General features: G+C 42.7%; 1 protein-coding gene across 1 annotated transcript in view; it reads right to left on the bottom strand.

Moving 5' to 3' along the window:
* The window catches only part of pigs (pickled eggs), a 374,169-nt gene that overhangs the window by 12,280 nt on the left and 347,840 nt on the right, over positions 1–14,049 (bottom strand). Inside the window, exons 4-6 of the mRNA XM_071676689.1 lie at positions 9,746–9,853; positions 8,698–8,791; positions 7,019–7,106 (exon numbers count right to left, since the gene is read on the bottom strand). Coding sequence (XP_071532790.1) covers positions 7,019–7,106; positions 8,698–8,791; positions 9,746–9,853 — 290 coding nt within the window. The remainder of the gene's footprint in view (positions 1–7,018; positions 7,107–8,697; positions 8,792–9,745; positions 9,854–14,049) is intronic.

The following is a 14,049-nucleotide window of genomic DNA, read 5'->3' as shown; positions in this document are numbered from 1 at the left end:
TCCGCCAATCCTCAGGCACCTCACCATGAGTCATACATACATTAAATAACCTTACCAACCAGTCAATACTTATTTATATATATATATATATATATATATATATATATATATATATATATATATATATATATATATATATATATATCTTTCTTTTTTCTTTCAAACTATTCGCCATTTCCCGCATTAGCGAGGTAGCGTTAAGAACAGAGGACTGGGCCTTTGAGGGAATACCCTCACCTGGCCCAATTCTCTGTTCCTTCTTTTGGAAAATTAAAAAAAACGGGAGGGGAGGATTTCCAGCCCCCCGCTCCCTCCTCTTTTAGTCGCCTTCTACGACACGCAGGGAATACGTGGGAAGTATTCGCTCTCCCCTATCCCCAGGGATAATATATATATATATATATATATATATATATATATATATATATATATATATATATATATATATATATATATATATATATATATATATATAAAATGCAAATGACTGGGAGATGTATAAAAGAAAGAAGCATGAGATCAAGAGAAAGGTGCAAGAGGTGAAAAAGAGGGCAAATGAGAGTTGGGGTGAGAGAGTATCATTAAATTTTAGGGAGAATAAAAAGATGTTTTGGAAGGAGGTAAATAAATTGCGTAAGACAAGGGAACAAATGGGAACATCAGTGAAGGGGGCTAATGGGGAGGTGATAACAAGTAGTGGTGATGTGAGAAGGAGATGGAGTGAGTATTTTGAAGGTTTGTTGAATGTGTTTGATGATAGAGTGGCAGATACAGGGTGTTTTGGTCGAGGCAGTGTGCAAAGTGAGAGGGTTAGGGAGAATGATTTGTTAAACAGAGAAGAGGTAGTAAAAGCTTTGCGGAAGATGAAAGCTGGCAGGGCAGCAGGCTTGGATGGTATTGCAGTGGAATTTATTAAAAAAAAGGGGGTGACTGTATTGTTGACTGGTTGTTAAGATCATTTAATGTATGTATGACTCATGGTGAGGTGCCTGAGGATTGGCGGAATGCTTGCATAGTGCCATTGTACAAAGGCAAAGGGGATAAAAGTGAGTGCTCAAATTACAGAGGTATAAGTTTGTTGAGTATTCCTGGGAAATTATATGGGAGGGTATTGATTGAGAGGGTGAAGGCATGTACAGAGCATCAGACTGGGGAAGAGCAGTGTGGTTTCAGAAGTGGTAGAGGATGTGTGGATCAGGTGTTTGCTTTGAAGAATGTATGTGAGAAATACTTAGAAAAGCAAATAGATTTGTATGTAGCATTCATAGATCTGGAGAAGGCATATGATAGAGTTGATAGAGATTCTCTGTGGAAGGTATTAAGAATATATGGTGTGGGAGGCAAGTTGTTAGAAGCAGTGAAAAGTTTTTATCGAGGATGTAAGGCATGTGTACTTGTAGGAAGAGAGGAAAGTGACTGGTTCTCACTGAATGTTGGTTTATGGCAGGGGTGCGTGATGTCTCCATGTTTGTTTAATTTGTTTATGGATGGGGTTGTTAGGGAGGTGAATGCATGAGTTTTGGAAAGAGGGGCAAGTATGCAGCCTGTTGTGGATGAGAGAGCTTGGGAAGTGAGTCAGTTGTTGTTCGCTGATGATACAGCACTGGTGGCTGATTCTTGTGAGAAACTGCAGAAGCTGGTGACTGAGTTTGGTAAAGTGTGAGAAAGAAGAAAGCTGAGAGTAAATGAGAATAAGAGCAAGGTTATTAGGTACAGTAGGGTTGAGGGACAAGTCAACTGGGAGGAAAGTTTGAATGGAGAAAAACTGGAGGAAGTGAAGTGTTTTAGGTATCTGGGAGTGGATTTGGCAGCAGATGGGACCATGGAAGTAGAAGTGAATCATAGGGTGGGGGAGGGGGCAAAAGTTCTGGGAGCGTTGAAAAATGTGTGGAAGTCGAGAATGTTATCTTGGAAAGCAAAAATGGGTATGTTTGAAGGAATAGTGGTTCCAACAATGTTATATGGTTGCGAGGCGTGGGCTATAGATAGAGTTGTGCGGAGGAGGGTGGATGTGCTGGAAATAAGATGTTTGAGGACAATATGTAGTGTGACGTGGTTTGATTAAGTAATGAAAGGGTATGAGAGATGTGTGGTAATAAAAAGAGTGTGGTTGAGAGAGCAGAAGAGGGTGTTTTGAAATGGTTTGGTCACATGGAGAGAATGAGTGGGGAAAGATTGACAAAGAGGATATATGTGTCAGAGGTGGAGGGAACGAGGAGAAGTGGGAGACCAAATTGGAGGTGGAAAGATGGAGTGAAAAAGATTTTGAGTGACTGGTGCCTGAACATGCAGGAGGGTGAAAGGCATGCAAGGAACATAGTGAATTGGAATGATGTCGTATATCGGGGTCGATGTGCTGTCAATGGATTGAACCAGGGCATGTGAAGCATCTGGGGTAAACCATGGAAAGTTCTGTGAGGCCTGGATGTGGAAAGGGAGCTGTGGTTTCGTTGCATTATACATGACAGCTGGAGACTGAGTGTGAACGAATGTGGCCTTTGTTCTTTTCCTAGCGCTACCTCACGCACATGCGGGGGGAAGGGGTTGTTATTTCATGTGTGGCGGGGTGGCGATGGAAATGAATAAGGGCAGACAGTATGAGTTATGTGCATGTGTATATATGTATATGTCTGTGTATATATATATATATATATATATATATATATATATATATATATATATATATATATATATATATATATATATATTTTCTTTTTTTTTGCTTTGTCGCTGTCTCCCGCGTTTGCGAGGTAGCGCAAGGAAACAGACGAAAGAAATGGCCCAATCCACCCCCATACACATGTATATACATACGTCCACACACGCAAATATACATACCTACACAGCTTTCCATGGTTTACCCCAGACGCTTCACATGCCCTGATTCAATCCACTGACAGCACGTCAATCCCGGTATACCACATCCATCCAATTCACTCTATTCCATGCCCTCCTTTCACCTTCCTGCATGTTCAGGCCCCGATCACACAAAATCTTTTTAACTCCATCTTTCCACCTCCAATTTGGTCTCCCTCTTCTCCTCGTTCCCTCCACCTCCGACTCATATATCCTCTTGGTCAATCTTTCCTCACTCATTCTCTCCATGTGCCCAAACCATTTCAAAACACCCTCTTCTGCTCTCTTAACCACGCTCTTTTTATTTCCACACATCTCTCTTACCCTTACGTTACTTACTCGATCAAACCACCTCACACCACACATTGTCCTTAAACATCTCATTTCCAGCACATCCATCCTCCTGTGCACAACTCTACCCATAGCCCACACCTCGCAACCAAACAACATTGTTGGAACCACTATTCCTTCAAACATACCCATTTTTGCTTTCCGAGATAATGTTCTCGACTTCCACCCGTTCTTCAAGGCTCCCAGGATTTTCGCCCCCTCCCCCATCCTATGATCCACTTTCCGCTTCCATGGTTCCATCCGCTGCCAGATCCACTACCAGATATCTAAAACACTTTACTTCCTCCAGTTTTTCTCCATTCAAACTTACCTCCCAATTGACTTGACCCTCAACCCTACTGTACCTAATTACCTTGCTCTTATTCACATTTACTCTTAACTTTCTTCTTTCACACACTTTACCAAACTCAGTCACCAGCTTCTGCAGTTTCTCACATGAATCAGCCACCAGCGCTGTATCATCAGCGAACAACAACTGACTCACTTCCCAAGCTCTCTCATCCCCAACAGACTTCATACTTGCCCCTCTTTCCAAAACTCTTGCATTCATCTCCCTAACAACCCCATCCATAAACAAATTAAACAACCATATATATATATATATATATATATATATATATATATATATATATATATATATATACGTTGAGAGATGTGTGGAAATAAAAGAGCATGGTTGAGAGAGCAGAAGAGGGTGTTTTGAAATGGTTTGGGCACATGGAGAAAATGAGTGAGGAAAGATTGACCAAGAGGATATATTTGTTTCGGAGGTGGAGGGAACGAGGAGAAGTGGGAGACCAAATTGGAGGTGGAAAGATGGAGTGAAAAAGATTTTGAGTGATCGGGGCCTGAACATGCAGGAGGGTGAAAGGCGGGCAAGGAATAGAGTGAATTGGAGCGATGTGGTATACCGGGGTTGACATGCTGTCAGTGGATTGAATCAAGGCATGTGAAGCGTCTGGGATAAACCATGAAAACTGTGTAGGTATGTATGTAGGTATGTATAATCCCTGGGGATGGGGGAGAAAGAATACTTCCCACGTATTCCCTGCGTGTCGTAGAAGGCGACTAAAAGGGGAGGGAGCGGGGGGCTGGTAATCCCCTCTCGTTTTTTTTTTTTTTAATTTTCCAGGTGAGGATATTCCCTCAGAGGCCCAGTCCTCTGTTCTTAACGTTACCTTGCTAACGCGGGAAATGGCGAATAGTTTGAAAGGTACAGTAGGATTGAGGGTCAAGTCAATTGGGAGGTAAGTTTGAATGGAGAAAAACTGGAGGAAGTAAAGTTTTTTAGATATCTGGGAGTGGATCTGGCAGCGGATGGAACTATGGAAGTGGAAGTGAATCATAGGGTGGGGGAGGGGGTGAAACTCGTGGGAGCCTTGAAGAATGTGTGGAAGTTGAGAACATTATCTCCGAAAGCAAAAATGGGTATGTTTGAAGGAATAGTGGTTCCAACAATGTTGTATGGTTGCAAGGCGTGGGCTATGGATAGAGTTGTGCGCAGGAGGGTGGATTTGCTGGAAATGAGATGTTTGAGGACAATATGTAGTGTGAGGCGGTTTGATCGAGTAAGTAATGTAAGGGTAAGAGAGATGTGTGGAAATAAGAAGAGTGTGGTTAAGAGAGCAGAAGAGGGTGTTTTGAAATGGTTTGGGCACATGGAGAGAATGAGTGAGGAAAGATTGACCAAGAGGATATATGTGTCAGAGGTGGAGGGAACGAGGAGAAGTGGGAGACCAAATTGGAGGTGGAAAGATGGAGTGAAAAAGATTTTGAGTGATCGGGGCCTGAACATGCAGGAGGGTGAAAGGCGGGCAAGGAATAGAGTGAAGTGGATCAATGTGGTATAACGGGGTCGACGTGCTGTCAATGGATTGAACCAGGGCATGTGAAGCGTCTGGGGTAAACCATGGAAAGTTCTGTGGGGCCTGGATGTGGAAAGGGAGCTGTGGTTTCGGGCATTATTGCATGACAGCTAGAGACTGAGTGTGAATGAATGGGGCCTTTGTTGTCTTTTCCTAGTGCTACCTCGCACACATGAGGAGGGAGGGGGATGTTATTCCATATGTGGTGAGGTGGCAACGGGAATGAATAAAGACAGACAGTGTGAATTGTGTGCATGTGTATATATGTATATGTCTGTGTGTGTATATATATGTGTACATTGAGATGTATGGGTATGTATATTTGCGTGTGGGGACGTGTATGTATATACATGTGTATGGGGGAGGGTTGGGCTGTTTCTTTCGTCTGTTTCCTTAAGCTACCTCGCAAACGCGGGAGACAGCGACAAAGCAAAATAAATAAATAAAAATATATATATATATATATATATATATATATATATATATATATATATAGAAAAGCAAATGGATTTGTATGTAGCATTTATGGATCTGGAGAAGGCATATGATAGAGTTGATAGAGATGCTCTGTGGAAGGTATTAAGAATATATGGTGTGGGAGGCAAGTTGTTAGAAGCAGTGAAAAGTTTTTATCGAGGATGTAAGGCATGTGTACGTGTAGGAAGAGAGGAAAGTGATTGGTTCTCAGTGAATGTAGGTTTGCGGCAGGGGTGTGTGATGTCTCCATGGTTGTTTAATTTGTTTATGGATGGGGTTGTTAGGGAGGTGAATGCAAGAGTTTTGGAAAGAGGGGCAAGTATGAAGTCTGTTGGGGATGAGAGAGCTTGGGAAGTGAGTCAGTTGTTGTTCGGTGATGATACAGCGCTGGTGGCTGATTCATGTGAGAAACTACAGAAGCTGGTGACTGAGTTTGGTAAAGTGTGTGAAAGAAGAAAGTTAAGAGTAAATGTGAATAAGAGCAAGGTTATTAGGTACAGTAGGGTTGAGGGTCAAGTCAATTGGGAGGTGAGTTTGAATGGAGAAAAACTGGAGGAAGTGAAGTGTTTTAGATATCTGGGAGTGGATCTGGCAGCGGATGGAAACATGGAAGCGGAAGTGGATCATAGGGTGGGGGAGGGGGCGAAAATTCTGGGAGCCTTGAAGAATGTGTGGAAGTCGAGAACATTATCTCGGAAAGCAAAAATGGGTATGTTTGAAGGAATAGTGGTTCCAACAATGTTGTATGGTTGCGAGGCGTGGACTATGGATAGAGTTGTGCGCAGGAGGATGGATGTGCTGGAAATGAGATGTTTGAGGACAATGTGTGGTGTGAGGTGGTTTGATCGAGTGAGTAACGTAAGGGTAAGAGAGATGTGTGGAAATAAAAAGAGCGTGGTTGAGAGAGCAGAAGAGGGTGTTTTGAAATGGTTTGGTCACATGGAGAGAATGAGTGAGGAAAGATTGACCAAGAGGATATATGTGTCGGAGGTGGAGGGAACGAGGAGAAGAGGGAGACCAAATTGGAGGTGGAAAGATGGAGTGAAAAAGATTTTGTGTGATCGGGGCCTGAACATGCAGGAGGGTGAAAGGAGGACAAGGAATAGAGTGAATTGGAGCGATGTGGTATACCGGGGTTGACGTGCTGTCAGTGGATTGAATCAAGGCATGTGAAGCGTCTGGGGTAAACCATGGAAAGCTGTGTAGGTATGTATATTTGCGTGTGTGGACGTATGTATATACATGTGTATGGGGGTGGGTTGGGCCATTTCTTTCGTCTGTTTCCTTGCGCTACCTCGCAAACGCGGGAGACAGCGACAAAAAAAAAAAAAATATATATATATATATATATATATATATATATATATATATAATTTCCCACAGCTAGATGAATTCTGATTAAATTTCTTTTCTTAAAAAGTTTGAACCACTGTATTCCACAGAGACATCAACAGAAGCACATGACCCACCTTTCATAAGTAACATTCATCAGTTGCCGTTCCTGTCCACAGCTTGAAGTCTTGAAGCCTACACGAGACCCAACTGCCACCCGATGACCTGAAAAGTGTAAAGGTTCAAGTACTCAAGTACGGGCTCTTCAAATATTACTTGAAACTATTTGTACCGCTGACACTTTTGTTGATACACATGAAAACGACTGCTGACAATATGTTATAGTGAGGAACAAGACAATCGAGATCCAAAACCCTGCACTACATTACACTTAAGATGAGGGTCGAAAAAAAGATAATAGAATAGTAAACACATTATAAATTCTCCATGGATCATGCATGCTATGAGGTTATATATATATATATATATATATATATATATATATATATATATATATATATATATATATATATAATATATATATATATATGAAAAAAAATGAAGTTCTTTCCATTGATGATGACAAAATGATGCTGGTGTCGAAGTATCCAATTAGCCTAAAAATTCTCGGCTTTTGATAAAATGTTTTATAGCAATATGTGTCACTATTAAACTAACATACAGTGAAATGATTTGTGACATTTAGATGTTCCAGTTAATAATGGCAATGCCTGGTTTTAGCTGCGACTTACAAATGGCTATTGGGAAACGACTCAGGTTAAATTAGGTGTATGAAAGTTGAGAAGAAACTCGCATATAGAAAGGTACCTTTAGGATACTCACTCTTGTAATGTTATTGTAATAAGTTATTTGATTATGAGGAATTTCATTAGAGGAAAAAATATTAAAATTCTCACGCATATCATTATGACACCGAGGTGATCTTTCATATTCCGTGATTAACAAAAATATTAATGCTTGACCTTGACTATACCATATGCTTAAAAAAATTTCAAATTCACAACCATAATTTTCCTCAATCCTTTGTTTCAACTCTGTACTACCTCCGGCCAGAATTAGTTCCGCAAATGAACTTCCTCAGGTTGAGGGTAAGAAATCAATCACGAACGTTTCCTTAAATTCAAGTGGTCACTTTAACGTTTCTCTCGCTCGAACGTATAAACGTTTACGTGCAATCGGGGCTCAAGCTCTGAAACACTTAGTCTTTCAGAAATCCCACCGGAATTTCACTGGTGATGGATGTAGTAAAATCCCAGGTACATTTAACAGCGCAGTTGGCGGGCTAAATTGAAGAAAAACCTATTTTTGCAAATAAGAAAAGCCTGACATTATAATTCGTGTTTATGCAGTAAGCGGAAAAGCTACCTCCGCCCACTAGCTGTTGCCAAACATATACATCCTTTTTAGCATTTCTTGCTACTGTAAATACGAAGACAAATCTTTTAATTTCATAATACCTTTTGTAAAGGTACTACATATATTTCAATTTTAAAAAAACTTGAATATATAGTTTTGGCAAATCTGGGAGAGTAAAATGAGAAGCGAGATGAATGTTGTATATAGCCAGGCGTCGAGTTACAGTGGGCAAAACTGGGAGAGGTTTTAAAGTGGTGTCTGACTTCTGGGTAAAGGTATAGTTAGAGTTAAAAGTCCTCTGAGGAAATCTTGTTACATGGAAAAAAAAGAAGGTTCTCTTATTAATGTCTGAAGAAACGATTGAGATGCTCTAGTGTATACTGTGGGTGTAGCGACGATGAAGACTTCAGGGTGTTCCAGTAAAGAGAAGATGACTGACCTTGGCGACACCTGCAGGGGTCGTGCTTGTCCAAGTAGTGTTCCAAGGTATCCCATCCACCGCCCACCCGCACCATCACGTGGTTTCTCAGGATCTGCAACACAAACTATACAACTCAAGATCTGCAACACAAATGGGAATCTACCCATTCAACCCCCCTAGCCCTGACAGGAGTCTTTTCATAACAATGTAACCCACTGGATGACCTGCCATGACGGAATCATCCACACAAAGACATCCACTTTGGTACAACCAACCATAGCCTCACAACCAACCATACCCAAAACTAATCACAACCACACCTTCAAATACACACGTAAAACTTGTGTCTTCACGTGTGGTAGCTCTTACCCCTTGATGAGACACATGTTACTATATCCCATTATGTGACGTAAATGTTACAACCACATCGCGTCACTTAAGTCCCGTAGCGTCATAACTATAAACTCGTCACGTCAACTATACTCCTTATCATGTATTTCCCTCTAATATTACCAGGAGAAATATTTCCGTCCAGTACTACCATGAGAAATATTTCCCTCGAATATCATCAGGAGAAATATTTCCGTCCAGTACTACCATGAGAAATATTTCCCTCTAATATTACCAGTAAAATATTTCCCTGAAGCATGATGTTATGTTGGGTCCTCGAGCATAATGGCACGTTCCGTAGAGATGAAGGTATAGCAGCCTCTCACCAGACTTTTAAGGATCAGGTCAAACTCCATGTCATCATAACCAAGGAGTCGTACTGTCGTGCTCAAGGGTCGTGATGACGTTATAAAGGGTCGTAAAGTCGTGCTTAAAGAGTCGTAACGTCGTTGTACAAGGTCGTACATCTGTGCTCAAGTGTTACAACGTTCAACTCAAAAGGGAATAAATCGTAATTTTTTCTTTAAAGGCGACTGTGACGAAGTCTCTAGTCTACGTCGAGGAAGAGCAAAAAGGCCCCACCAGCTCACGCTGGCGGGTGTCGCACGTCGTGGATGTCAGGTATATATATAATATTTGACAGCAACACCGAGGTGCCGTAAGGTAAGGTACTGACCCTGACGAAGATGAGGACCCGGGTGTCGCCGATGCGGTACTTGCCCTCAGACACCTTCACCATAGGGAACTGGGACGGACATGAACAGCGTTCAACCAAATCCCGAACCTGTAAAGAAAAAAGAGAAGATTTAGTTCAGCTTCCCCTAACATAACGGAAAAACGAAAACGGAGGATACACATTAACCTTACAATCCACTGATCGCCTCGAATCATGACGGGATAGTGGTTTGGCCTCTGACTCGAACCTGTAAGAGTCAGGTCAAAGGCTAAAGCTATTAAACCCAAGGGTTGTTATAACGTGCTGCTCACTGACTGGCTACCACCACATTTCACCGTTCCAGCGACTGTGTAATTCACTGCTGGATGCAGGAATGGACCCTTCTCCAAGCTATGAACCTCGCGTGTTCTGCCGACGGACCAGGTCATCTGGGGGGTCATCCCGAACTAAGAGGTCAGAAGTGGGATGGCTTCGACAATGATGACGTTCATAAAGGTGTTCACTGCACAGTGTACAAGATTTATTCTACACCACAAGAACATTCATTGGATTTGGGGTTTCCCAGTGAATTACTCAATTTCCATTAGAATCAGCAGATCAAGAAATCTTCGTGTTCCTCCCACCTCGGAGAGTCGATCTCATGGTATCAACTGTGGTATCTTAGTGTCCCCACACGCAAACTTAACTCAGTACTCAGAAGTCTATATTCTAAAGGGAAGCCCATCCACAATCGTGGTTAGGTACGTCCCTGCATTATAACATTACTATACACTAACATCCTCCCGTTAGCACATCAAGGGGGAAGGAAGACACACACACACACACACACACACACACACACACACACACACACACACACACACACACACACACACACAGACCCAAGCCACTGTCGGGCCTCTCTCTCTCTCTCTCTCTCTCTCTCTCTCTCTCTCTCTCTCTCTCTCTCTCTCTCTCTCTCTCTCTCTCTCCTACGAGAGGCCAGCGTTGCGGGTGAGTGCTTGTCTATCTGCCTGAGACACACACACACACACACACACACACACACACACACACACACACACACACACACACACACACAGACACACACACACACACACACACACACACACTCACACACACAGACTACCACAAAGAGATTATGCTGTCCCATTGCCCGTCTCCCTTATCCTTCCCTTTTTTTACGCATGACTGTACGGTCCTTAAAAGCACGACGTCACGACTCTTGGATACGATACCCATGGGTCGTACCGTCGTGCCCAAAAGGGTAATAAGCTACCAGTTGTGGGGCCACCACTCCCCTCCTTAACCACTGGTGATACGCAAATTTCTTTACGTTCCTCGTTAGTTTCGGAATTGCCTTTACAGAATAACGACATAATCCAGAATTCAACTACCCTTACAACGTGGACTATATATATATATATATATATATATATATATATATATATATATATATATATATATATATATATATATATATATATTTTCTTTTCTTTCTTTTAAACTATTCGCTATTTCCCGCGTTAGCGAGGTAGCGTTAAGAACAGAGGACTGGGCCATTGTGGAATATCCTCACCTGGCCCCCCTCTGTTCCTTCTTTTGGAAAATTGAAAAAAAGAAAAAAGAACGAGTGGGGAGGATTTCCAGCCTCCCGCTCCCTCCCCTTTTAGTCGCCTTCTACGACACGCAGGGAATACGTGGGAAGTATTCTTAATCTCCTATCCCCAGGGATAATATATATATATATATATATATATATATATATATATATATATATATATATATATATATATATATATATATATATATATATATATATAAATATATATATATATATATATATATATATATATATATATATATATATATATATATATATATATATATATATATATATAATCATATAGCTACTGCAGAAAAACTATTTAACAGTTGATTGTATATCAATCACTTTCACCTGAGAACCATGATGGAAGCATGGGTGTGGAGACTGCCGCCATCACCCTACCATCACCATCTCCCTCACACTGACTCCTGGGAACCATGAAGGAGGCCCTGGGTGAGGGGATGGACTCCATCACTCGCTCCCTCACACACTGGCCGGGCTCCCGCCGCTGACGTGACCTTTGCGCCAGAACCCGGATTAATGAATCGTCTCCTCAGCCTCCCTGGCTCGCCTCCCTGGTTTTCCTGGCTCGTCTCCCTGATTTTCCTGGCTCCTCTCCCTGGTTTTTCCTGAGTCGCTTCCCTGGTCTTCCTGGTTCGCCTCCCTAGTTTTCCTGGCTCCTCTCCCTGGTTTTCCTGAGTCGCTTCCCTGGTCTTCCTGGCTCGTCTCCCTGATTTTCCTGGCTCGCCTCCCTGATTTTCCTGGCTCCTCTCCCTGGTTTTCCTAAGTCGCTTCCCTGATTTTCCTGGCTCCTCTCCCTGGTTTTCCTGGCTCGTCTCCCTGGCCTCCCTCGCTCGTTCAACCCGGCGATAATCCGTTCACTCTCCCTTTCATTTATCCATTCTCATTCACACTTCCCCTTCGTACTTACTTTGCCTCGTTCGTGCACTGTCTTGCTTCACTGTACGTACATTCGAACACAGTCTACCTTGATTGTACGTTCGTGGATTCATCATCGGGGATCTTAATCCCCCAGAGCCCAACCTGTGGGTCCAGGCAGCTGGAGTCGGTCACTGGTCGACCAATCTGTTGGAAGCCGCAGCTTGAACTCAGGCCCACATAGCCCCCACAGTCTGGCTGGTCTGGTGCACTTTTTAAGCACTTGTCCGATGCATTCTTGAGCTTCTCTACCGTAGATCTTATGCTGTTTCTGGTGGTAGATGGCAAAGTGTTGAAGAGTCTTGGGGTTCTGTATGTTAAGGTGTTCTCCCTTTTTATGTAAATGGCACCTTTGGATTTCAGAGGTAGTATTTTCCAAAGTCTTCCATGCCTGTCGTGCCAGTACGATGTTATTTCCGAATGTATGTTGGAAACTATACCTTTCAGGATTTTCTAGGTATAGATGATGATATACCTCTTCCGTCTGCGCTCTAGGAGTATAGCCTAAGTGATTGCAATCATTCCCAGTAATTCAGTTCCTTTACCACGTTAATATGTGCTGTGAAAGATCTCTGAACACTTTCTAAATCCGCATTTTCGTCCGTCTTGCAGGGTGATGTTAAAAAGCAGATATTCCAATTCGTGAAAGAATCAGTGCCTTGAAATAATATCATCACTGGCTTTTCTTCCCGTGTCTTGAAAGTCCGCAGGATCCAGCCTACCATCTTTCTGCATGAAGCAACCATTGTTTTGTTGTGTTCACCGATGCTTAGGTTGTTTAGACATTATTGTTTCAAAGTCATTCATATTACTCATCTCATTTATGACAGCATCTGTGTCTCTCCGGTACTCCGGGCTGTTTCTGATTTCTTCATTTTACCCATGGAAGAGGAATTGACATCAATCTCCAATGAAAAACAGTTTTTTTCAGTTGCCCACTCAAAAACTTCGTTCACGTCTCTTCGTAGCCTTTCGGTACCTTCTATTGATGCGATTTCCATACTTATTCTTGTATCATCTACAAAACGATGGTATGGAACTGTGGCTCGTGTCTGCGTCAATGTTAGACGGAAGAAGGAGGAACAAAAGTGGTGCAAGCACACTTCCCTGCGGCAACCGAGCTGTAAAAAAAAAAAAAAAAAAAAAAGCGCTGGGTATGGCATGGATTACGTGTCTTGGTCTACTGGTTAAGAAGTTGTATTTCCATCTCCCGAATTTTCGCGCTTAGTCTTGCTTCGCTGGACGTTCGAAGCTCGCTCACTCCGGCCCGTCTCTCCGTCACCTATCGATCACTCACGCTCTTCCCTCGTTCACCTACACGTTGGGTTGCTCTCGCTCGCGTCCACCGTACGTGTCTATGGTTTAGTTTCTAAGTCTCTCCCTCCTTTTCCTCGCTTCCCTCTCCCTCTTCGTTCACCTGGAAAGTGGCCCCGTTCACTCACGCTCCCTCTTTCAATGGTACGTTCCTTTGCCCCGGCTGCAGCAGCAAAACCCACCCCTCCTGAGCGTCCGGCATTCCAACATGACCTCCCGGGTGAGGCGCTGGGGTACCGTGGACGTATGCCCCACTACCCAGCCGTGACCGGTACCTGTATAAAATGACCGGCAACCTGCCGGCCGGCCGGTAAAGCGACGCGTGGCAGCTTAAAAAAAAAAAAAAAGGATTCGACGGCAGCTAAGCTTTTCTTCTGGTTCAGTGAGAGGGACTGGGATGCGATGTGATAGATTTAGGATTTGCACACAAGGTGGGGGTCTC

Source organism: Panulirus ornatus, chromosome 23 (genome assembly GCF_036320965.1).
Source record: "Panulirus ornatus isolate Po-2019 chromosome 23, ASM3632096v1, whole genome shotgun sequence".
NCBI classification, from domain to species: domain Eukaryota; kingdom Metazoa; phylum Arthropoda; class Malacostraca; order Decapoda; family Palinuridae; genus Panulirus; species Panulirus ornatus.
This window is presented reverse-complemented; position numbering and strand designations above follow the sequence as displayed.